The 25,211-nt window shown below is 43.5% G+C and overlaps 1 protein-coding gene across 2 annotated transcripts; it reads left to right on the plus strand.

The window, feature by feature from the left end:
* Positions 1-145: 145 nt before the first annotated feature.
* Positions 146-24,226, plus strand: MTHFS (methenyltetrahydrofolate synthetase). Of its 2 annotated transcripts, none has more exons than XM_065076533.1 (3): positions 146-330; positions 4,396-4,660; positions 4,864-6,127. In XM_065076533.1, exons 1-3 carry the CDS (start codon positions 193-195, stop codon positions 5,091-5,093), a joined length of 633 nt encoding a protein of 210 aa, XP_064932605.1. In that variant the 5' UTR covers positions 146-192; the 3' UTR covers positions 5,094-6,127. The 2 variants fall into 2 exon arrangements, with proteins under 2 accessions (XP_064932605.1, XP_064932606.1); XM_065076534.1 differs by lacking the exon at positions 4,864-6,127 and adding an exon at positions 22,934-24,226 and having other exon boundaries at positions 150-330.
* Positions 24,227-25,211: the final 985 nt, after the last annotated feature.

Genomic DNA, 25,211 nt, shown 5'->3' on the forward strand with positions numbered 1-25,211 from the left:
AAATAAAGATGGTCCTTGCCAGGGAGCTGGTGGGGCCCGGGCTGGCCCTCCAGCACCCGCAGGAGGCCAAGCGGAGATGGCAGCGCCCAGGCCTCACGGCACCGACTCGGGGCCCTTCCCGGAATCGGCCCGTCCCCGGGAGCCCTGCCCGGGAGGGCGAGGCCAGCCCCGCGGCCCGCCTTCCCCCAGCACATGGAGCCGGCGGGGCAGCGCGGCGGCATGGCGGCAGTGCGGGCCGCCAAGCAGGCCCTGCGAGCCGCGCTGCAGCAGCGGCTGCGGGCGCTGGGCGCGGCCGAGAAGCAGCGCCAGTCCCGCCTGCTGACAAGCAAGGTGGGTGCGGGCCGCGGCACGGCGGTTCCGGGAAGAGCGGGCCCGGGGGCGGCGGGAGGACCGCGGAGCCGGGCCAGGCCGCGGGCCGGGCCGGGGAAGCCCGCTGGGGACTTCCCGGGCTCCGCAGGGGACCGGCCGCCTCTCCAGCCGCTGCCGTGGCTCCCCCGGGGCCTGCGCGCCCAGCGCGGGGTGTGAGCTCCGCCTGGCCCCGCCTGCCCCTCCGGCTGCTCATGAGCAGTGACCACCATGGGCAGGGATGCACGGGGGGGAAACTGAACGCGAACTGTCGGGAACCGCAAAGCGGCGCGTTTCTCTTTGCACCACGGAGCGTGTTTGCCTCAAGGGTGTCGCATCGGGGCAGCTTTACGGCCACCTCCTTGCAATACATATAAAAATTTGGTGACTGCCTCGATTTGGCCTCTTGTTTAACTGGGTGTCGTTTCCCTCCTGTATCTTTCAGTGATATTTCTTCTGTGCCATTTCATGGCTAATGTATTTTCTATACTTCAAGAGATATCAAGCAGGGTTTACCTAACTGGTATCCTAGCACAGCATGCTATCAGCATGTACTTTTGAAATGTCCCGTTTGGGTTACAAGGTTTTTATATAGATGCATTTTATCATTTTAATAAACACGATAAAATTGTATTTTGCAGTCACTGCATGTAATACAGCACATTCCCCCTTTTTTTTTCAGCACCAGGGGGTACTTCTAGATGATCTGCATTTATAATGTTATTTTCCTGCCAGAGGATCTCAAATAATTTTGTAGACTTCACTTAATGTGCTTTATGAGGGGAGTGTGGTGGCAGCACAGAAACTTTAGGTCACAGTAAGTGTAACTGGAACTCATGTAAGCTTTTTCGTCATTGGGAATGCTTTTTAAAACAAAACAAAACGTGTTACTATCATGAAAATGCATTTTATTAATAACACATTCTAGACTTAAATCTCTCAATTTTTAGAAAATACTGGCATGCATCCTTTTCAAAAATGCAGAGTCCTCTGACAACTTTATAAGCACGTTAGCCCATGTCATAGCCAAGTTTTAGGAGCCGTCACCTTTTGACTGCAGCTGATAAAGTCAGCAACAGAGCGCTCATTTCTGCTAGTGAGAGCACACTAAAAGATACAGGTTGGAAAAGATAGAGGTTGGGAAATTACATATTAGAGAGTAGTGTAGGGGAAAGGGACCTGGGGGTCCTGGTGGACAGCAGGATGACCATGAGCCAGCACTGGACCCTTGTGGCCAGGAAGGCCAATAGTACCTGGGGTGGATTAGAAGCGGGGTGGTTAGTAGATCGAGAGCGGTTCTCCTTCCCCTCTACTCTGCCCTGGTGAGACCACATCTGGAATATTGTGTCCAGTTGTGGCCCCTCAGTTCCAGCAGGACAGGGAACTGCTGGAGAGGGTCCAGTGTAGGGCAATGAAGATGATTAAGGGAGTGGAGCATCTCCCGTGTGAGGAAAGGCTGAGGGAGCTGGGTCTCTTTAGTTTGGAGAAGTGGAGACTAAGGGGGGACCTTATTAATGTTTATAAATATATAAAGGGTGAGTGCCATGAGGATGGAGCCAGGCTCTTCTCGGTGGCAAACAATGATAGGACAAGGGGTAATGGGATCAAGCTGGGACACAAGAGGTTCTGCTTAAATTTGAGAAGAAACTTCTCAGTGAGGGTGGCAGAGCCTGGCCCAGGCTGCCCAGGGAGGTTGTGGAGTCTCCTTCTCTGGAGACATTCAAAACCTGCCTGGACATGTTCCTGTGCGACCTCACCTGGGCGTTCCTGCTCCAGCAGGGGGATTGGACTAGATGATCTTTTGAGGTCCCTTCCAATCCCAAACATACTGTGATACTGTGATACAGCTTTTGTTTTGCTTGAAAGAGGGCATCGGGATATATGACATATGAATCGATGTTATCTTATCATGTTAATAATCTGACACAAATTGAAAATCCTGAGGTTGCTTGAGACAGAGCAGCATTGCATGAGTGGCAGAAAATAGAGCTGGTTTCCTTACGGGAGGTTAATACAGCAAACGTGAAGAAATTTTTGAAAATGCTGAGAAGATATCTGGAAGACAGATAAGGCAAAAAATTGTAGCTTTATAACATACAGCAGTGCCTGCAGCTAATACAAGTGAGTAGGTTATTTTATAATACCTGAACAATATTTTTAGTCATAAAACTCATCTCAAAAGGATCTTTAAATTCAAAGTGAAATTGCTTCACAGGCTGACCTAGCCACTAGTATTTAATTAGCTTCTGGATGATTATTCTTCTTTAACGTTTCTTTTCATGATTGAAGTCATGCTGCTTGCATGCTCTGATTCCACAAAAATAGCCATCAGCTGGTGAACAAAGGGCAGATAATATTTGTTAAGCGTGGAAATTTTTTCGCTCTTCTCAGAAACTGCTCCGAGTCATAGCTTCATCTTCACAGTTCTGAAAATACCTGAAATTGTGTTTTCCTGCTAGCATGTGGTTTTACATCTTCAACCTCGTTTTTTTCTGTACAGCATAACCAATGTGTTACTGGGCACGTCAGAGCAGGTTGGACGTGTGTGGTGCCCACAGCACCACGTTGAAAGAGGAGAGGTTTTTGTCTGAGTTTTTCTCTGCTCCAAACCCATGAGAAGATTCAGCTCTGGAGACCCTCAGCAACATGAATCACAAGCATTGTCTGGAGTCTGCAATTTGACTAAACGGTCCATTCTTTCAGTCAAAAGCTACCATGGAAATTCTGTTGTTTAAGAGCTTAATCACTTAGTTGGAAAAATCTATGTGTAAGGTTGGGCAAATTACAAAAGAAAGTAAAATATGGTTTTGAATTGTTAAGATGTTTCTATGGCCAGGCAACACATTACCATAATTCAGTCTGGAGTGTTGTTTTTCTTTTCCTTACAAAAATATATCCATCTTCTGAATATTTCAGCTGGGCTTTTAACTGCTGTGCTGGAAAGAAAGAAAAAAAAGGAGTAAGACCCAAATCTCAACTTGGAGAGGGGCATTTATCTCTTAGAACAGGGCCAGGGCAAAGGCTGCAGCTCAGAAGAGCAAGTTACTCCACAGTTATGCAAGCAAGAGCAGAGGATTTGGTGCTCTCTGTTCCGTAGATAAGCACAGTTTCTCATTGTCTGATATTTTTTTACAAGTGTGTAGAATAAGAATAAATTACATTTAAATGGGAAGGGACACATTTGTTTCGTCCAGATCTAAGTAACAAAATCTTTAGGTGCTGGAGAATGAGCAGACAAGCTTTTAAAAACCTCCTCTCAAATGTATTCAATCTGAAATTGGGAAGAGATGTAGTGAGGTATGAATCTCTTAACACTTTTTCACCATACAAGTGTTTTTTATTTTCCTTCCTATATTTAGTCTTTTATAAGCCCTCATGAAAATAAAAAAAATGGCAAGGCCACCTTTCCTTCAGGCTCTGAAAAATGTGCAGTAATAAGATCACCTGTTAGAAGCAGATGACGTTTGAAGTCGTATATCACAACTTGCTATAGGGAAGGCATTTGAGGTTAAAAAAAGAGAGAGCTGGTCTTGGAAGACTTGGTTCTCCACGGTCATCTGCTCTGATGATAATTTTCTTTTGAGTTATTATCATCGATGTGCTTCTCGTTCTACCCAGGCCCAGTTGAGAACTGCAGCATGTCGAAAGGATGGAAGAAAAGGAAAGCAAAAACCTCATGTCTCGCTTAAGCCGGCAGTTCTGACCTGCAGCATCTTTCTCCCGTGATGTTGGGTATTTCAGGATGTCTGCACTCTATGGCAGAAATATTTAAGGGATCAGAAGATTGTCCAAAATTGCTTTTTGCTGACCCAAACCTGTGTTACTATGTTTTGATCACCACGTGCAAAAATTTGCCTATTTTGATTTTGCTGATGTTAGAAATGTTGGAGTGGGAAACAAAGTCAGTTTATTCTCTTTTTGATGCATGGTAGTTTGTATCTCTACCCTTTTCAATTGCTATTTCACTGCAGCTGCGTGTTTATTTAAAATAAAGTAAGTGGATCTTTTAGTAAACTTTTCATCGGCTGATTGCATCAATTTCCCACGTAGGTGATTGGCCATCCCAAGTACCAAGAATCCAAAAGAATTGCAATCTACCTGAGCACGCCAGATGAAATCCAGACAGAAGAAATCATGAAGGACATTTTTAAGCAAGGCAAAGAGTGTTTCATCCCACGTTACGACCCTCTTGGCACTCACATGGACATGCTGAAGATATCATCAGCTGAAGACATTTCTTCATTTACTTTGACATCCTGGAATATCCTTCAGCCCAGTGATGATGACAGTACCAGAGAGGAGGCTCTGGCTGGTGGTGAGTGTTTCCTTCCTGCCGTGTGGGGTTGTTGGGCAGGAGTAGCCTGGAGGCCAGTAGGAAATAATCTGATTGCAAGAGTGAAATGAAACACTGTGCATGGGTTTTATACGTTGTAGAGGTGCTTATGTCAATGTCAGCAGTTGCTAGTTTCTCTTGCCTGCTTTTCTCTACCCTGTGCCACGCCGGTGGTGTGCCAGCAGAACAGGAGCAAGGCTGCACAGTTGATCCGGCTGAAGGAAACCCAGTCCTCTGGATAAATCACCTCCCTGCTCCAGTTCATGGACGTCCTCAGTGCAGTCTCTCCAAGCGCAACATAGGGGCTCATGACAGAGACGGGAGCTTGCTGGGAGTGTCTTGGGTTGCTGTTGAAAGTCATGGGGGATTCGCAGTTTTAGGATGCACTGTGAGAACTCTACTTTGTGCTGCCTGAAAGAAGGGGAACTTTTCAGGTGATGCCTGTAGGCTGACATGAGAATTTTCTGAAATCTTTGATCCTGCAAATTGTATTGCATGGATGAATCACAGTGCTGTTACAGAGCCTGCCCATGAAGAACAGCTCTCCAGACTGAGACCTTAGACAGAAAATAAAAAGACTTTCTTGTAGGCTTGGATGAATGTTGCAAAGTCTTTTCCCTCATTATTCTCTCACATTTTTATTTTCATCTTATAATGCTGTCTCTGACACTGGATTCTTCATAGGGTTGAAAAATTAAAAGGTAATTTAGACGTAGCTAGATGTGGCATGTGTGTTTTTGTTCCAAAATAACCTCTCTGTTGCTTAAACTAAGATTCTCCGACTTGTACAAACTTGTAAACAAACTAACCTTTTCTGTGTCTGAAATAATTATTTACATTCTTTTTGTAAACACATTAATACCTCCCTGAAACATCTGCAGAAGTCTTCAATGTTATTAATGGAAAACTCATGTTGAACTCATGCTTGAAACCTCAGTCTGCGACAATTTTCTCTAGGTGGCAGTTGACCATGCAGCCAGTTTCTGCACCTCACAGACTCACCAGCTTTTTAATGCTTGACAAAGGGACGTAACATTTCTGTGACTCTGGTTGCACTTGGCCTCGTGCTTGCTGTAGGATGCCAATGTACTTTCCCAGAACACTTCACTGTGTTTGTTTCTTTTTTATTTTCAATAATGTTATATCTACATTTCAGTGTGTCTTTGAATTCCTTTTGCTGTATTTTTTATGTCAATTATTAAATTTTTTGAACTTGGGTACATTTGCAGGAATGCAAATCACCTTGCTACTACATCCTTCCTCCATTGTTGGAATTATGCATGGATGAAACATTTATCTCTGTGATGTTATCAAATACTGTGGTGATCTGAGGCATTTACATTGTTATAAGGAGATAATATGGTGTTCTAGTAGTAATGTTCCCATTGCTGGCATAAGTTGCAATGTAATTTCCAAGAAATACCCTGCAGGTACATAAATAAGTCATGTCACTTCTGGGTGTATTCATTTTGCATGACAAAAAGCTTAAATTCACACTGTCCTTAAAACTTCAGGCATGCTCATTGTGAAGAATAGCTCAAGTATAAGACTAGGCATATTTTTGGCACAGAGTTTTCCAGTCTTTGGTAGTACTCACAAGTTATGTTGAACAGATATTAACTCTTCCTTTTGGAGCTGGCTCTTTTTCTGTTGGATTGGTCATCACCCATTTTCATCTTGGCAGTACACCACATTACACCTTGTTGGTAAAGGCAAAGGTCACTGCACTTCTGGTAGTAGGAAGTCTGTCATCTTCTCTGCCCTGCGTGGTGACAGTAATTGTCAGATGAGAAGTCGATTTCTTTAGGCTAAATGGACACAGTAACAGAAAGAACAAAGGTGGAAGAATATTCAATTATTTAGTTTGGAGTAGGGGTGTACGTGGGTGCGTGACGTGGTTCATTTCCAGCCATACCTGCTGAAAATTTAGACAACTTTTGGAGCAAGCCAGTGGTAAATTTTCTTCATAGGTAGCAATTCCCATTTGTATCCTTGCCCACCAGAAGTATCAAGGTGCACCGGTATTGGGTTTTGCCCAAGGTAATAGTTTTGGTGAAAGTTCAGGCAGGTTGCAGCAATTGTTTACAGGAGTGTAGGTACCTTGTGCAACTTTGGAAGGAGTAAATCAGATAAAACCATGCTCCCTGTTTGCTTTTTATCACGACTCCTACAGAAATTTAAAGGACACTTCCCCAGCAGCTCTAATTTCAATGTGGTTTAGGGAGGCGGTGTGATTCAGCGGGCTGGACATGGGTTTCCTCATTTGTAATGTTATTTATTATGACTTAAACCTGCTTTGAGAACTAGGGGGTCAAAAGCTAAGTTATTCCTCCGAAAAAGAGATTATTTTTACTGGGACTCAAAAAAATGGACTGGGTTGAGTATCTCCATAGAGTAAAATTGTTGGAGGTGGCTTCTTTGAAAGGAGGCAAGTGGCCAACTTTGGACTGAGGGATCTCAGCTGAAAGTCTTGGACCCGAGTAAATATTATGCTTAAATGTTCATAACCGAACTAAAGTACTGCCTAGTAGTTGAAGTGGTGCAATAAATTATAGACAACTTTTAAAACATTCACCTAGTTGATAGGAAAGGGGTTTTGGCCTAGATATTTTTCTTTGGCTGAAAAATGAAGGGTTATTAGAAATTACGGCTATGAATCTGCTTACTCTAATGTGTTGTGAGGTTCTCTACTAAGAAATGGGGTTATGTGTACAAACTTAATTCAGCCTCTTTATCTGTGCAAATTCTGCTCTTTATATATATTATTATGTATATTATTACATAGTCCTTGCCTGTTGGATTTGGGCTCATTTAAAGATGAACCCAGCTGCAAAGCTGCTCTTTCAAAGATTCAGAAGATGAAGACTGCTTGCTGTTAATGAATGCCACTAACAAGTATGTGCTCAGTTGTTTTCTCCCTGTTGTCCAGGTTAGAGCTGCAGGCCCTTTTTACTCTGTGTTATTCAAACCTTGCTGTATGGGCTCTTTATTACTACAGCGTTCAATGACTGAAAGGTGTTAACTGGGATTTGCTGGTGGAGGAACAGCAGAGGCTCAGGATCCTGGTTCCAGTCTGGGCTGTGCAGAGGAGCTGCCTCCAGTGAACACAGACTCTTTTGCTTGTTTTTCCAAACATTACAGTTTCTTCTCTGTTCCCTCCAAAATTATCATTTCCCAGGCTTGTCTCATCATTGGGCTAGATCCCTTTTCCAGGCTTTAACTTCTCTACCCGCATAGTGCCCCTCTCCATTCTTCTGCTTTGCCCAGCCCATCTCAATGTCCCTCTCCGAGTGTCCTTCTCTGACCCTTCTGACCATGTTCCCCAATTCCTCCTGCTCTCAGTCTGAGCCCGTCATTTCAGGGCCAGCTGGGCCAACATAAATAGCTCACCCCTGCCAAAAGGGAGGAGATCATCTGCTTTGTCTTCTTTCACTTGTCTGCTTCCACGCATACAAGATTCCCCATCCCAGTTTACTCATTTCCTTCCCTGCTGTGCTGGCTTCTTTCTCTTTTGTATTGGCTTAGAAGAACTTCTCTGTTAAACAGTACTTTTTGTACTAAACAGTACAAATGGCATTGTTTTATGATTGTTTCTTTTGGGCAGTGCCTGATTAAATAAGCGGCTGCGCTCTTCCTCTTGGTCCCCCCTGGCTCCTTTCCTGTGCCAACGCAGATGCCCCAGCAGCCACATTGGGAGCTATACTGGGAGAACGGTCTTGGTTAGAAGTAACACATCACCAGTAAAAGGCTCTTCTTCTCTCAGACAGGGCCACCACTCAGATTTGGACTGAGGAACTGAAGGGCTGGTAGAAGCTGGTGATGAGGTGTTGCGTAAACGAGTGACATGCCAAAAAAAAATATCTTTGTGAAACTTCAGTCCTCATTTCCTTCCGTGTTTCAGTTCCCAGTCTTGCCCCAGTCAGTGGGACGAGGAGCAGCCACCAAAATCAAAGTCCTTCCGAGTCCTCGCAGTTTGTAGCGGGGCTGGCAGGAGGAGCTGAGCCTGCAGCTCCCTGTGCCCTGTCTTTGCAGCAATAGCGGCTTAAGGAGTTTGGCCTCTTTGTGTTTTCCGCACATCCCTGCCCGCCCGGTGGTAAGCTGGATCGGCTTGCTGCTCTACACGAAGGGTATTTTCCTCCTCTCCTCCACCCTGTTTTAGTTGGGATTTTTTTTTAACCCAGATGAGTGGATCCAGTTTATAATGCGGCCGTATCACTGCAATGCATGTGGGGTGGAAATGTCCCTAAGAATGGAGGGAATGTCCCCTGGAAACTGGCACTGGTTCCTAGAGAGAGTCATGGGGCCACCCATGCCACTGACACTCCAGCAGCGGTTTGCAGAGGGTGGTGGTGTCTTCAGAGACACCCAGTGCTCACCCTGACACGTCTTTCCTAAGACTGTGCAAGTGGCAGGTTTTCAAACATGTACAACAATAAGTCCAGCTCAAATGCATTTAAACAGGGCCAAAGCCACATCTTTGACATGGAGGGTGCTGCAAGCAAGATTTCAAGTTCTTGCCTCAAAGCATGGAGCAACAGAGCTTTTCCCATCGTTGTTTTTTGCTCGGTTTGTTCTTAGAAACCAGTGAACCATTTCGCCTGAAATAAAAGAAGCATAACCCTCCCCTCAGTTTGGCATAAATACCCAGGCTGAAAAATGGCAGCACTTGAAAATATAGCATCTTATATGTAATGGGGAATTCTGAATAATCTGCTGCTACTCTATGAAAGCATAATGTATTTTGTGCTCCCAGAAATGAATATATTAAGAGCTGAACTTGTGTTTTGTAATTTAGTTTGAAGACTTCTGGCGTTTTCAGTACTGAAAATCTGGCAGCCTGCCGATCACAATATTTGTGTTGTACCTTCAAGATAATTAGTGAAATGTTAACTACATAACCCATGCTTCAAATGACAGTATATTCATAATTAATAATAAGGAAAGAGCTGCATTTCAGACAAGGTGAAGAAATACTAATGTATGTCTAGCAGCGACTTCTTGCTGCTTCATTTTCACATAACCCTTTGGATGTTGGCTTTTGAGGTTTGGGCAGTTAGATCTTTCTGCCCTTAATAACTTCCAGAACACTTTGAGACTTGTTGTTACATAAATTACAATAACATGCTGGTAGGAGGGACAGCCAGGGCCAGCTTGCCTGCATGGATTGTATTTGGTTTATGAGGGCTATTTGTTCTGGGAAGTGTGACCCTCTTGCAAGGCAAATGCTGGCTGCATCTAGGATACAGTTCCACACAACCTCAAGTAGTTTGAAATTATTCCCAAGTGACCATTAGCTCTATTTTAAACTTTGCTATTGGGATCTGCCCTGCAGAAACATTTTAGTTTGCAGCAGCTCTTTTTCACCTGTCTTTAAACTCCTGCTATTTATTCATACATTCAAAGAGGCTCCGTTTGCTGCCAGGACTGATGGCCTTGTGATGCCATCAGTATTCTTAGTTATTCCAGTTTTTAACACAGTTCTTAAGAACTGTGACTGAAGTGGTAGCAATATAACCTTAAGAGGAATAGGTTTAACTTACAGGTGCAAAATAAAATGGGATGTAAAAAAAGATAATGGGAGGGACACCCCACCCTCCCTCCAAAAAAAGATGCACCAGAAATGGGAAGGTTTTGAAATATGAAGCGCATTAGAGTTTAGAAATAAAAAACAGTGTGAGGAGGAAATGCTGCATCTTGAAGCACAGGGAAGGTCTAATATGCGACTTCACCTCCATTAGATGTTGTACAGTTGTACATGAAAGCATAATGGGACCATACAAAATGATGCTAATCATTCTGAAAAAAGACGTGTAGTAAATAATGCTCAGGGGTAACAATGAATATTTAAATGAGATATTTGTAGATTGGAATGTATCTGGAATAAATGAAATATGGGTAGGTGAAAAGCAGAGATGTTAAATATTACTGCTTATGGAAAAAAAAAATAGCCCAAACAAGATTGTAAAGTGATTGAGGGTGCTATTAGATTTTCTTTTCCTCTGGGAGACTCGATTAAAACTTAAAGTACAATATATGTCAAGGGATAGATTATAATTTAAAATCTTTTTACACTGGTCTTAAAAAAGAAAACCTGAGAGCATGGCATGAGACAAAATTGAAAATCAAGGCTTAGCTCTTAATGTAATTTATTTTTTAATGAAATGATTTAAAGTTTGGAATGAACTTCTGCTTGGAGACAATGAGCCATAGTACTTTGATATGCTTAAGGAGAACAAATTCAGTGCAAGTGAGGCGTTAACATTCTGGTGATGGGTCTCCTTGTGCAGAGAGGACACGTCCCCCCACGCAGGGCAGGATCGGAGCACTGGGCATCCAGTCCAGGGCGTGTGTTTTATGGGAGTCAGGAATCTCACAACTTGTAGCGATGGAGCAATAACTGAAATTTCTTCCTATCTCTGCAGCTGCAGCCCCCAGGTTGTCCCCTTCCACACAGGTTCTGGTTTCTCTCGATCTGTGGACATTCAGTGTTCCTCTAAGCATCTAATTTTATTTGTATTAAGTCCTTGGCTCCACTGCCTTCTGACAGCTGTGAGTTGTTCTGGTTAGTTAGTTGTAATGTGAAATATTATGTTCCTTATTATGTTAATATTATATTATGTTCCTGTGATGTGTGAAATATTATGTTCCTTCTATTCATTTTAAATTTGCTGCTTTCAGTTCAAGTGATACCTCATTCTTCTGTGATAAGTAAATACAGATGTTTGATTTACTTTCTTTTTATTCATTGTTTAGTTAAACCTGCATTATAGCTATTGTATTTTCTTTCTTTCAAACTTTGTCTGTTTTCTTATTCTCATGTAAAAGCTTTTCCAGATGTGTAGGAGTTACAGCCATTGCTCTTTCAACCTTTGCAATCTCTCTGATGTTATTTTGGAGAAAAAGATGCCTAAGAGAAAATTTTATCCCCAGGTAAAAAGAAATACTGCAAAATATATATAGTGGCACTGTAGAGGTTAATTCTGTATATACTGTAACACTGCTTTTCAAATCAGCTCACTGGGCAGTTTCTTTTTCCTGATTTCCACACAGATATCCCACAGTGATGCATCATTACAAAAATGCCTGTTCTAGTATTAAAGATCCATAAAATAATTTTACATTATTCTGTCTGGCATGTTCTGTAACAGGTAGAGCTAGTGAAATGTGTGCTTGGAAATAAAAGATTTCAGGTGTTGGACCCAGCTGTGACAGCAACTGTTTCCTTTAGGGTTTTTCTGCATCCCAGCCTTCAGTTGAAAGATGTGGGACTCCATCCCGGGCGCTGGGATTGCCCTTCCCCTGGGATTGGTGTCCCTGTCAGCTTCCACAACTCTGAAACAGCTTCATAGCTTAGTAACAATCAGCACCCAATTAGCCAGGTGGATGCAGACACTTTTAGCTGCGCTTCTTCAGTGCTTCTGTTTAGAAACAGGTACGGCAAGATCACAGAGTCTCTTTCTTCGAAAGGCTTTTGGAAAAATGCTCTGAAATGCAAAAGTTGATGTGTCTATGTGGCATCACTTTGTAACGCCCTTTGGTGTCCTTATGTCCTGAATTTCCTTGGTATAGACTAAACCGTCAACACTGTGTGGTTTCATTTTAATAGCGCCTGTGCCAGTGTATCCTGCAGTGAACCTGGAAGGCCGAGAGCTCTGGAACACTACAGCTTTTTGCTTTCATAAAGTTCATTAAGGTTTTAAAAGAGTGCTTTTCCTTGTAATCATCTTAAGTGTCACATCCATGTTTGCCTTCTTGCAGAAAACGTTCTCCTTGCACTCAGCAAAACAACTAAAAAGATTACTTCTGCTGTAATCAATTAAAGTTTAAAGAGAAATGAAAGCAACATCAGCAAGGGCTTTAAATTCACTGCAAGCGACTCTCAAGTAGTTTGTTTCTAACAGGGTTGATTTTGCTACGGTGAATGTGAAAAAGTAGCACTGTCATTTTCTTCATACTGTTTCCTAGAGATGGGAGTCTCTCAGAAGCAAAGACGAGGAGTGTGACACGATTCTGTACAACAAACTCATACCAGAGAAATGCAAACATGCAAATATCTCTGGCTGCAATAATTGACCCAAACAGACATTTTTGTCTCCCCTTATTTTCATATTTGGAAAAGAAGAGCCAGCACTGAGCTCATCTCAGTGCCTTTGTGCACATCATCTGGACAATCTGGAGAACAGGAGAGGAAGCATCTTTTTCCTGCTGCCCAGCTTGCTTCCTTCCTTCCTTCCTTCCTTCCTTCCTTCCTTCCTTCCTTCCTTCCTTCCTTCCTTCCTTCCTTCCCTCCTTCCATTTTTCCCTCCCTCCTTCCTTCCCTCCTTCCCTCCTTCCCTCTCTCCTTCCCTCCCTCCTTCCCTCCCTCCTTCCTTTCCTCCCTCCCTCCTTCCTTCCCTCCTTCCCTCCCTCCTTCCTTCCCTCCTTCCCAACTTCCTTCCTTCCCTCCCTCCTTCCTTCCCTCCTTTTTCCTAGGATTGGTCTTCTGCCAACTTAGTGGGCTATTAAATCAGGTCAGCACTTTTCCAGCTACAGAAGATTTGTCTCCCTGGCACAGTTAATCCCCGCTGTCTTTGCTTAGATTCAAAATACACCGTCATTTCCCCTGTACGGTGGGAAATTCCTTGGACCTGGCCGAGAGCCACTGGCTCGCAGGGAGCAGGGGCCTCCTGCTGCAGTTTCACGGTGGGAGGGGAGCTCCTGCTCTTCATGTTTGGCATCACAACTGGACCCAGTTCCTGCTTACGCTGGTTGTTGTGCATGTGAGGTGGAAATCAGCTTTTTGGGGTGTAGATGGAGAGCGAATTTCTGTCCAGGAGTGACATGAAGCCCTTTGCCGGCAGGTGTCAGTATTCCATACATTTACTGTGGAGCATTGGTGTCCTTTAGGCTGCTTTCCTGTCATTAAAATCGCATCCAGGCATTGTACTTATGCACATGGCAGAACAAGTGATCCAGCCTAACGTCTCCAAAAAATCAGGGGCTGGAGTGAGGGACGTGGAGGATTCTAGAGAGAGTTGGGTTTTTTAAGCTGTGCAAGCTTAAAAATACAAAAGAAAACCTTGTGATGGAAGAAGCTGGATTTCTCAGCTGTTGTGATGTTAACGTTTGGCACTGACACTGGAGGTGCCATCACCTCTAAACCAGCTAAACACGTTCAATAAGCCCTGCCTGTAAGTGTGCCCGGTGTTCCATCGAGCGCTGTGACTCCTCACAGGAGTCGGGTTTATGCGCCAATGAAGTTGGATGTCTTAACTGTTTACATTTCACAAGCAATTTTGCGTATTTTATGATAGGCAATCTGCTGAGTGAGTCAAAGCGCGTTGCAAATATCAATAGTGATGCATGATGTATTGAAAAAATCCCCAAATGATTCACTTCTGTTGTATTTTGATTTAAAAATATCCAGACAGCAACATGCAAAAGAGGACTGAGAGTGAAGAAGTGAAGTAGTGCACATGTATGAGTGGAAGTATTTAAATAAGTGCTCAGACAAACACTATGGGAGGTGTAGCTGATAAGATCTTAAAATAAATATACATAAAGATACACAGAGGTCCTGGTATTTTAGGCTGCCGCAGTGTTAGGACAATCCCGACAAAAACAGTTCAAGCACCAATGTCTTCTGAGTTTCCCTAAAGGAGTGGATTTGCAGCCAGCATTTGCTGATTTAACAAGATGTGTTGAAGTAGCTCTAATGCCTTTTGTCCTCTCTTTGGAATTGCTCTGTGGTACGTCTTGTTTCAGAGTATTTTGGTGGTTTAAAATGGCAGGAGAACCCAGGTGCAAACCTTTGAACCAAACATTTTCCGTCGCCTATGTTTTCCCAATCAGACTGTTCTAACTCTGCTCACATATCTGAATATCAGGAGCAGATAAGTCATTTTTTCACAAACTGATAACTAAAGCATTTTTAAGCAATTCTTTCATTTCCTCTGAATTTGCAAAACCAGACATTTTTGTAGGTGGCATTGAGTGATTATGGTTTATTTACGGGACTTACGCAGACTTGATGAATAATAGTGAAATAGAAAAGCACTTGTTCAAATTTTCTTTTGGGTAGACATTTGGCAAGTTCTGAAAATGAGACACAAGACCTCAGCTGAGTGTAAGTTAAACCTCAGGGGAAATGAGTGTGTGGTTACAGCCTCGCACAGTCTTGCCAGGTTGTGAAACCAGCTAGAATTTGAACCCAAGCCTTAACCCTTATACAGTAACTTCCCTGATGACACATGAAAGGATATTTGTTTTCTGGAGCAGGCAGAAGAGGGTTTTTTCATGCGGGGCTGACATATCACAGCTGATGCTGTGCAGTGCGCTTTACCTTTCAAATGCATCGGCACTAAATTGATAAGCTTTTGTTTTAAATTAATTCAAAATAGGGGGGTGTTTGCTCGATTGTAGCTTAGTAGCACAGAAGCTGGTCAGATGGCTTTAGTAGTGTGTTTTGCAGGTTTAATAATGGAAGAGCGGCTGCCACTCCGTTGTTTTAAACCTGTATGACTGATGGATATCATCTCGCTTCTCAGGGAGAAGTATAAATATTTTATTGTGCTGTAGTTCAGAAGGGCAAATGTGAACTGTGAAGACCGATGTTTCATGCTGACACAGAGCACTGACATGGATGAGTAGACAGATAAACGCTGAGTTGCTTGGTGCTTGTTTGTAGATTCTGCTGATGGTTCTATTTTCTGCGAAGTATTTTATCGAAGTAATAACAGAAGCTGTCTCGGTCATGCCAGTGGACCGTTTGGGCACTGGATTGCAGGAGACAGTCTGCTTGGCGTCTGTGTGTGTGTGAAAGGTAGATTAGTGAGTTATGGGTATCAATGGAGGTGGGTAAAAAGATTTTTAGAAGACAAAAGGGCACAAAACCTTCCTGGTGCCTGCAATTCCTATACACAAATAGGAATTAAAATCAAGCGAATGGCTGCCCCTTGTGTTAAAAGCGTTTATCCCTGGATGAGCTGAGCATTAATTAGCATGGGGGCCTCAGAGTGTGTGCCCTGTAACAGGAGACTGTGGATAGAGCCCATGGGATTTGAATGTGATACTTTGATTTTTGATTCCTGTGGCTGGCTGGCGTGTGCTGGGTATAAAGCTCTGGCTTTTCTTCTAAAGCAACAGGTGTCTATGAATGGTTAGAAGACAGTGAGTGCTGCTGAAGTGCTGCGGTAGTGCACAATGAAAGGTGTGCACACAGGGGAAGCACCTGGAGGAAAAGCTACTGACTGCGGTTTAGAATGGGCTGGTTTTTCAATCTGATACAAAACACAGCTTGTAGTCGTGTTAGTAACTGTTTGGGATCTTGAGGAGACTACAGAGTGAGCGCTATAGAAAAGCACTAGAGGAGAGCTGTTGATGAACAACCAGCAACAAATATTTACAGAATTGATTTTTCTCAAACTGATGTCAGTAACTCGGGATATTTTCCATGTAGTTCCCAAGGTCGGTGCAGAGGGGAGTTGATGGGGCAACGCTGATGTACAGTACCCGAGGATCTGATCCTTTGCATTGTAACTTGGGTTTCCAAGGAGATGACGATTCATGCTGATCTTCTGGTATTGATTTTCAAAGCTTGTATTATCTGAGCAAATAGGAATTATCGAATAAGAGTTTCCTTTCTGTTTGAGGGGTTTTATTTACCTTTTAGCAGACTGGCTGTGGCAAAGTTAAGCAATGTAGCTGTTCATGTCTGCAATCCCCTGTGTTACTGGAAGAAATCAGCATCACTCGTTTTGGATGAATAACTTTTTTTTTCAAATGCTTATTAATTGCAGCGAAGTGTAATGCTTTTGTCCCCTTGCTCATTTGATTGGGGATATAACAGTATTTGGCTTCTCCAGGGCTTAGCCAGGACAAGGAGTTGGTTTCGGCTGGAAGCAATCCCAGCCCTTCTAGAAGTACGTACCCCAGTAGGGTCTGATTTAGGCCTGTGGTGACAGATCTGGCATTTCCCTTTTTGACCTTATACCAAGGCAAGTGTGTAATAGCAGAGACCAAGGGCAGGTTTTTTCCAAAGGGCAGCAAAGTTTTATCTGGAAGGAAATACCAACTTCAGGAGCAGTGCGAGGGGCACCCGGGGCATTCTGCAGAGAAGGCTTAACACAAGTCATAAAGGGGAAGGGATTTGTTTTGCTGCAGCATAATTGAAATATTTACTTCTGTGGAGCTGTTTTCCCCCAAGTCTGGTGATTAATCCAGACCACAGTGTTAGGTGTTGTGTAAATACAGAACAAGACAATGATCTGTGCCCTATAGAGGATATGTTGAGAAGCTAACACCTACCCAAGAGGCCGAACTATGATGATGGTGACAATAATGAAAGTCACAGTAACAATTGTAATTAATTAGAACTTTCTGAATTATTCCAACTCATTGGCTTATACCCTGTATGTCACCAAGACTGATACTGTCAATGTTAGAATCAAGTGACTGAGATAACTACTTCTTCTGTGCCAGGGGCAGCAGGTGGTCACTGCACCCTTTTCATTCTGAAAAGTAAGGTTCTCCTGCCAAAGGGTTTGTGTTTTGTTGTTGTAGTTATTTGTTTGTTTGTTTTCTCCATTGTGGTTCCTGCTAGATCAGAAAAGGATCAGAGTAAGCTTTCATTCTTTGTAAATGAACAGCTTTCAAATATTCGTCAGCTCCATGCAAGTTGTGTGTAGACTGATGTGACATTGTTTATGCCATACATAACACCATAAACACTCCTTTCCTTTAACCAGAAAGCTGTTCTTATCCTGGTTCTTCTGGTCCTGCACCTTAACGTGATCGTTTACATCCCAGCAAAGCACGGGGAGTCCCTGGCTACCAGTGCAGAGTGAGCTGTGCATGGCAAAAACCCAGCTGCTTAAAAACTCATTTGTGACCAAGGTACCAGTCTGGGAGGATCAAGACATCCTTGTGGGGACATTGTAAATGATGCACGAACTTCTGTGCTTCAGGGAGAAGCTCAAACTGCACAACTGCTGCAGTGAGGAGCAGCAGGGGTGGCTCGCAGAGCTGATTGCTGACCTGCTCTTGTTGGCCTGAGCTCCAAAAATGTCTGTGTTTTGAGTGTGATTTTTATGAGCAGGTTCTTCACAGGGACGCAGGAGCTGCTGCAGCTCAGCCTGTGCCTCATCCTCTTGTGAGTGCTTTGGAGGTGAGGATCAAAAGAGTCCTGGCTCCCACTTTGATGGCTCCCAGGTGCTTTGCTGTGTCCACAAAGCAAGGGATGGTGAGGGATAAGAAGGTGGGATGACAGATTATTTCAGTTTCTTCTTCCATTGGGACTGTCTAGCTGTGCAGGGGGAGATGAATGACCCCCATGGTAGGTGGCAATGCACTGATGGAGCCTCTTCAAACCTGGGAGGAGAGGGGCCGTGCTGGCTGCTCCTTCTGAGCACAGGACAAGTCCCCAGCAGTCTTTCTATGACCTGTATCTGTGCTGTTTGATGGACTCGTCTGTAATTAACCATTGTCAAGAACACTTCTGAAAATGCCACCTGGCATTTCAAATAGGAACATCAGATTAAGGAGAAGAGAGGTAATGAGGTGCAAGGAGAAAATCCTTCCCTGGGGAACAAATCAAACCTGATATCATCATGAAGGGTAATGAGAAATGCACTGCCGAACTGAGGAGATTCACTGCAGCTGCCTGGAGGAATTGAAACCGCATATTCCTATTTAAAACACCAGAGAGAGGATGCTGCAGTTTTGGTCTGCTGGGTAAGTCAGAGGACACACAGCTTGTACACCTGCATTTTGCGTGTAGTTTTGCTACACATTTCCTGAGTCTTTGGGCAAGTCAGTTCGCTTCTTTATGACATAAGGTATGTCTACATAGATGTATGCAAGTCAGTGCAAATAGAGCGTGCCTGTACACCCACATGGCAGGTTCTGAAGCTACAACTGTATTTACACTAAGTAACACAGGGCTAGGTGGCACAGACTGTTCTGGTCCACACTACACAGAACTTGATCTTTTTTGGTCTCGTGTGATGCCTCTATGGGCCTAAGGCAATACTGTTTGTTGATTTTTTAATCTTTTCCCCAGTTCATAGCATCTTTAATAATATGAGGCCTTATCGCAGACCATCACAGCATTATTTTCGTAGCGTCTGTGTGGGGATTTGCGGTGCATATTCTGACATGTGGCAGGAAAGCCTGTGTCTGTGTCTGGAGGAGCAAAAGCGGTTTTGTTAGTGTAGGAGGACTGCCCGGGGTGGAAGGAGCCAGACCCATGCTGCGCTGTCTTTGCTATGGTGGGAATCCTGTCCCCTGGAGCAGGCGTGGGTGTCACTTGGACCAGCAGTGCCAGGCTGCGTGCTGACAATTAAACAGGATTGACCACCCGTGATCCAGTAAATCAATTTGTTTTCCGGCCCTGCTGTATTTAGCAGTATAAATGAAACCCGTGTGGCCATGTCAGCGTGGCTGTATGCCCACATTGATAGATAAGTCAGGGTATATTATTTCACGCATGGTGCTACACAGTTGAAGGAGCTGTTGCCACAAGAGCACATGTCAGAGATACAGCAAGTATTAGGTGACTGTCTTTATTATTGCCGACCTTCGTGGGGATACCAAGTGGCTTAATTAAAGTTTATAACAAGCATTGATATTCTCTATATAGAAGGCCCAGACTGAGGTTGCTTAAGACTGTGCTTTCAGCCTTTAGCAGTTTGCAGGCCACGTGCAAGTGTTCCAGAAGCAGCACAGGTTACCTATAGCAAAAGCCTTCACGACTGAGAGTGTGCTTTTCTCGGTTTTCTTTCCCGGGCTTCTGGACCCTTGGGGATCCAAGAGCCAACAGTTAATGACTATGGACACATGGGGGACAGTGGGCATTATGAGGAAAGAGATTATAGAAGTAGGTGATCATGAGACCTCTTGTAGGCTGTATTACAAGGCACTAAAAACTGATGTGGTGTTTTAATGCCCAAATACCTGCCCTGTCCCCTCATGGACAAGGATGCCATTTCACACAGCAGGCTGTGGGAGGAGGATGTGGGAATGGACCAAGCTTGCAAGGCATCCCAAGTGGCAAGTAGTGGTCCTGCGGGGCTGGAAGGGCCTGGGAGCATGAGCGCCAAGAGGAGTAAGATGTTCTTACCCTCACCTGCCATCCTGTTGATGTACTGTCATTGCTGATAGTAATCTCATGTGTCTGCAATCTTGGTCTCATCTGTGTCTGCAATCTTGGTCTCATCTGTGTGTCACCTCTCATCCTGTGACAGCTCTTCCCCCGCGCTGCCGCAGGCACCACAAGAGGTTTTGTTGCTCCCCCAGTTATGCGGCAGGGAAACGTTTTCTCCACGCAGCTTTCTGCCATTCATTTGAGATCCTGGGGTAGGATTTGGGGCTAATGCTGCCTGAACTGCTTTAAGGCTCCATGTAGGGAAGCTATGTTATTTTTCTACTGAAACTCTTGTTTGGCATTTTACTTAAATCTTGTGTGGCATGAGTTGCATGGGAATCAGACAACACGTTGTGAGTCAGAGCAAAGGCAGTCGGTATCACAGTGCTCCAGTGGAAGAAAAGTATAAGGGTAACTATTACAGTATTTACAGCAGGATTTTTCATATTGAGATTTGCGCAAGCTTGTTCGAGTTATTCGGCATAAAGATCCATGATTATAGAGGAGCTGACGCATTAAAATGGTCTCTGTTTCTTCAGAGAACCCAGAAGAAAACAAAGTGCTTTAATACATCTAAATTCACTCGGGTGTGCCTGGTGCTATCAGTTAAACTATACAGAAAATATCTTTCTTCCCTGCACTGTTCCTGCTGATTCCCTCTTTCCTTAGTGCCTCCTCTGACTTGTTTTCTCCCTGTCTGTAATACAAATGTAAGGAGAAATGCTCTGCAGATTTGCCCTTTGTGTGCATTCTTACCTGCCAGCAGTAGCGACTGCACATATTTCCTACTTTTTGCCATGAGAGCCACATGGAGTGAAAACAGCTAAAAAAAGTGTGAGGCAGCGTGTGTTCCTTTCTGTACAATGGTAGTGTTTAGTAGATATTGATTTCTCAGACACCTGCATAAAACCAATGTGAGGCAAATTATGGAGAGAATAAGCAGCGTGCACAGGAGTAACTCGAGGAGGATTTGATCTGCAGAACCTCTTGCAGACCATGCTAACGGGAAGAAGATGAGCTGGTCCTAGTCTGTAGGCTTGACAATTGGCAAATATATATTTTAACTTGCAAACTGAGGGGATACGGTACATCCAACATGATGGACATGGTGATGCCATGAAAATGGTATCTCTTTTCAGGTGGGATCATACTTCTGCCCTTGTGTTTCTGTTCCTCTGTGTTTGCCGTTTGCCATTTGGCTGTCCTATGAGTCAAAAGCCGACTGCAGTGTGGTAAAACACTCAGACTCCTTTTAATTTCAACCAGTAATATTCTGTGGTCTGCCCTTTAGCTAATTCCCTCATCTTACTCCCCTGACTTCTTTAAAAAACCCATGCTTCTTAACTGTATGATGCCGGATTTGCAAGATTGGTCTTCTCTAAGCATTTCAAACTGTGTTGCCTTGCATATTATATATCAATGTTCTAATTAGGTCGTCAGGTCATGATGGATGGGCCTTCACGTCAGTGACTCTTCTCTGAATGATGAACAGTGGAAGGAAATGCCCAGGACCCCGGCAAGTGTGTGCAGATGATTTGGTCTTATGTGAGCTTTTAACATGCTGTTCCAGGCTGAGTTTGGAGTTGATACGTGATCTCAGATGGAACTCCTTGCAAACTGAAAATCTCTGCTTAGCTCTTGCTCTTCCAGTACATGCTCCCGTACATCCCCTTGGATGTTTGGCATCACTCCTCATCTAGATGTAGTGAGAGCAGCTCTGTCCAAAACAGCAGGAGTTGGTTTGGACATAGGAGAAGCAGAAAAATACCTGACACATCCCAGCCCTGGTGAAGGAGCACAAGGTCGTTATAGAAAAGTTGCTTAAGGCTAAGTACCATTCTTGGAAGCAGGAAGAAACAGTGGACTGAGACGCAGTATTTGCTTTCTTTCCAGACTCGTGTCAGCTGCGTTTTAGTCTGCGCTGGCTTTCCACTACTGTTCATACCCTTCTTTCCTGAAGTGTCGTCCGCTACAGCAGCAACAAAAGACTTTCTTTGCATTGTGAATCTAGTAAGTGGGATGTTCCTGGGTTCAGTGGTCAGCACCCAGCCAGCCAAGCTCATTTGTTTAGAGGATGTCTTTGCAAGACTTCTCACTAAACAAACAAGCCTTGCATGAGTAACGGGGATCTGCTCGCTGGCTGCCCCTGTGCCTGATGGTCACTCTGTGTCTTCGCCTACCTGGCAGTGATGTGACTTAACTCTGACACGAGTGGGCAGCCGAGTGTAAATTGTAGCTGGCTACCTGGCATGAGGCCCTTGACATCCCTTCACAGAGTAGGAACAAAGCCTGGGCTTAGCTGGTCTTGCCTTTTTATCGGGAGCTGTTTGGTGGGGTCTTTTGTCAGGGTTTCACCAGTCAGCTGGTTCTGTTTTGTCCAGGTGATTGGCAGCTTATGCAGCTTGTTTCTGGTTTTTAACTGATTTTGAGCTCTAATCAAGTGCAATCTCAGCGTCTCGGGGAGCCCATACGTCCCAGTATTGGGGACAGCGAGCAGAATTCCTGAGGATGTTGCTGGAGCAACAGTGAAAAGGAGGCTCAGGAAGAAAAGTCATCTGGGACAAGAGGAACCTGACGTCATGAAGAGACGAGCCTTCAGATCTTGATCTCGATATCAGAGGGCAAATACCCACTTTGAGAGTATATTGTATTCAAGGCTCTTTGGTTTTGGGAGGCTGAGTGGGGGTTCATGACATCTTACAGTTCTGTCAGGAAGATGCGCTTGCTCTCACACGTCTTCATTCTTTTTCCCTTTTCTATTGTGTCTGATGTTGAAGTTCATTTGATTTTCTGATTCCTCCTGCATTTAATTTCCTTGAGTTCAATCTCTGCCTGGATTTAGAGTCATAATCATTAGTATTTGGAAGTGTGGGGTTAAAATGATAAAATAAATTTGTTATAAGGTAGGGTTTTTTCTGTCTAGCTTTTCAAGGTCTAATTATTTTGTGACTGATCTAGTATGCAATTGATAAGATGAAAATGTAAATTTACAGGTTTAGTATTCAAAGTATTTTTCTCCTGATCAAAGAGAGGGGAGCATTTTGCAAAACACAAAGCTTGCATTTTTGCAGATGTAGTCAAGCCATCGGGAAATCCACAGTGCATCCACTAATGTTTATTTCATCTTTCGACAGGGGGTCTTGACCTTATCTTCATGCCAGGCCTTGGATTCGACAAAAAAGGCAACAGATTGGGAAGAGGAAAAGGGTATTATGATATCTATCTCGAAAGATGTATGAAACATCCCAGTGGAAAGCCTTACACGATTGCCTTGGCTTTTAAGGAACAGATTTGTGAATCAGTGCCTGCAGCAGAACATGATATTCAAATAGATGAAGTCCTTTATGAAGACTCCTGAAAATACCCTGATACCAACCCACCTGCAGAGTGACCAAGCAAAAACATCAGATCCAGCAATCGTGACTTTTTAATTGACTTTGGGAACAATAAAATAGACTATTTGTGTTTGGACAAAACCAAACACAAACAAACAAACAAAACCCAAAACCAACCAACCAAAAACCGGTGTAAATGTGGTAATAGTAGCAAAGATCGCATTGTTTTGCTTCTAATTAGCAAATATCTGGTATGCAGTGTTATTCTAGAATCAATAGAAACAGGAATCTGTGGCTGTTTATTATGGTGAGCACCATTTCTTATCATGCTTTTGAGGAACAAGCTACCTGATGCTTAACGGTTTTATTATTCCAGTTTAAGACTGAAGTGTCTATTCATGACAGTTCTTGACCAATGTTAGAATTATATATGTCTTATAGTAAAAGTTCGTAGTACTTAAATAGTATGTTTATCCATGAGCAAAACAAGAAGCTGGCAGATAAGTCCCATAGTAAGCTGGGGAAAAAAGAGTGCTAGGAAAAAAGCCTTAATTTGTTTTACTGCATAACATAATGTGACTATTTACTTTGCTTGTTGAAGTTCTCTTATAGTAAAAGAAGTATCTGTTAAATAATTTTAAAAAATCCATAGCTTTGGTATATATCTCTTTCTTTTATCTAAATATAAGATTGTAGTGTAGTATAAAATGTAGTTGTTGAATCCTCAGTCTGGAGAAAAACTACTCTTTTTTGCAAAATAATATTAAGAATTAATTCAAGTATTTCAATTTGATACATAGGACATTTATAATGTCCTTGAATACTGTGGGAAGCATGGATACTATTTTAAACGATAAAGAGATGCTAAGAATTGCAGGGAACAGGTTTTATGGATTGAGTAAGCTTTTGGGTGGGAGGAAGAAGACGGTTTTCCTCTGTACGCTGTGCTTGTGGCAACAGAACACAGGATTTCTAATCAGGAATAATCAAACAGTCAAAAGCTTCTGTTTCTTCTTCAATGCAACTTCACTTTTTTTTCTAGAATGTTTAACTCCTCTCAATCAATAAATCAGTCCATTTATTTTAACCAAACTGCTCCATGTCATCATTGAAAATTCCATGGATTCTCAAGGACCAGCTTGGAGCAGAATGCGCTCAAGGCTTCCTCAGAAATAACTCTTTGTGAACAAAACTGTGCCTACAGTACATATGAACCTTTTCATCTCAAAATGCCTATATTCAGTTTTATTTCCATTTTGCCAATAGAGTAACTGATTAAACCCTTTTACTCAGGAGTTAACACCAGCTCAGCAACTCAGGTCTCTGTGCTGTGCTCCCTGGTGCTTCTCCAACCTACGTTAACATGGATGGGGTGACGATACTTTCAGGATTGTCCTGCTGGCCCTCCAACCTGAACAAGACAGCTGGGAGCAGTTTGCAATACGGACTATTTAGTAAAATGATGGTGATCAGCCTTGACTTTGCACCAACTCTTTATCACACTGGCTCACTCCATCAAATGAAAGATGCAGATTAAGATGCGTTCACGTGTTCACACAGGTTTGTGCAAGAAGGAGTTGCGATGACAGTATCGGTGTCGGTGTGTTTGTTGCAGCATTCTCCAGCTCAGCCCTGGGGGTATTTTAATCCCTTCTTCATTTCTGAACTTCTGTTGGTGCATGGAGAGCAACAACACAAAAAGATGGAGCTGGCTTTGTGTGTAGTAGACCTGATTCTGGGTTTGTCTGCAAGGCTGTTTGAGCTCACCCATCACATTGGGCTCGACTCTGTGCCATATGGCACAGCCTGCCCTGGACATCAACAAAGCTACATCAAAGCCAGTATTTTTCACAGCAGAAACCTGGATCCAAAATGTTTTAAATGCATATATTAAGTCCCGCCTCATTCAAGAAGCTGCCTGCTTCCACCCCACCAAAACCAGTGGGTGCTTTTAGTGGTGTCCTGCCTCCAAGTTTAACCATGGTGCTTTATCTGGGATCCTGAGATATGTTTACATGTTTCTGGTTAGCATGGCTGCATGAATGCTGCTCCAGTTCTACTTTAGGTACAAAATTAA

Source organism: Columba livia, chromosome 11 (genome assembly GCF_036013475.1).
Source record: "Columba livia isolate bColLiv1 breed racing homer chromosome 11, bColLiv1.pat.W.v2, whole genome shotgun sequence".
NCBI lineage: Eukaryota > Metazoa > Chordata > Aves > Columbiformes > Columbidae > Columba > Columba livia.

Coding starts and splice junctions, on each gene's coding strand:
- MTHFS (XM_065076533.1), top strand. CDS start 193: ATGGAGCCGGCGGGGCAGCGCGGCGGCATGGCGGCAGTGCGGGCCGCC. Junction 331..4,395: donor CCCGCCTGCTGACAAGCAAG/GTGGGTGCGGGC, acceptor TTTCCCACGTAG/GTGATTGGCCATCCCAAGTA. Junction 4,661..4,863: donor AGAGGAGGCTCTGGCTGGTG/GTGAGTGTTTCC, acceptor GTGTGCCAGCAG/AACAGGAGCAAGGCTGCACA.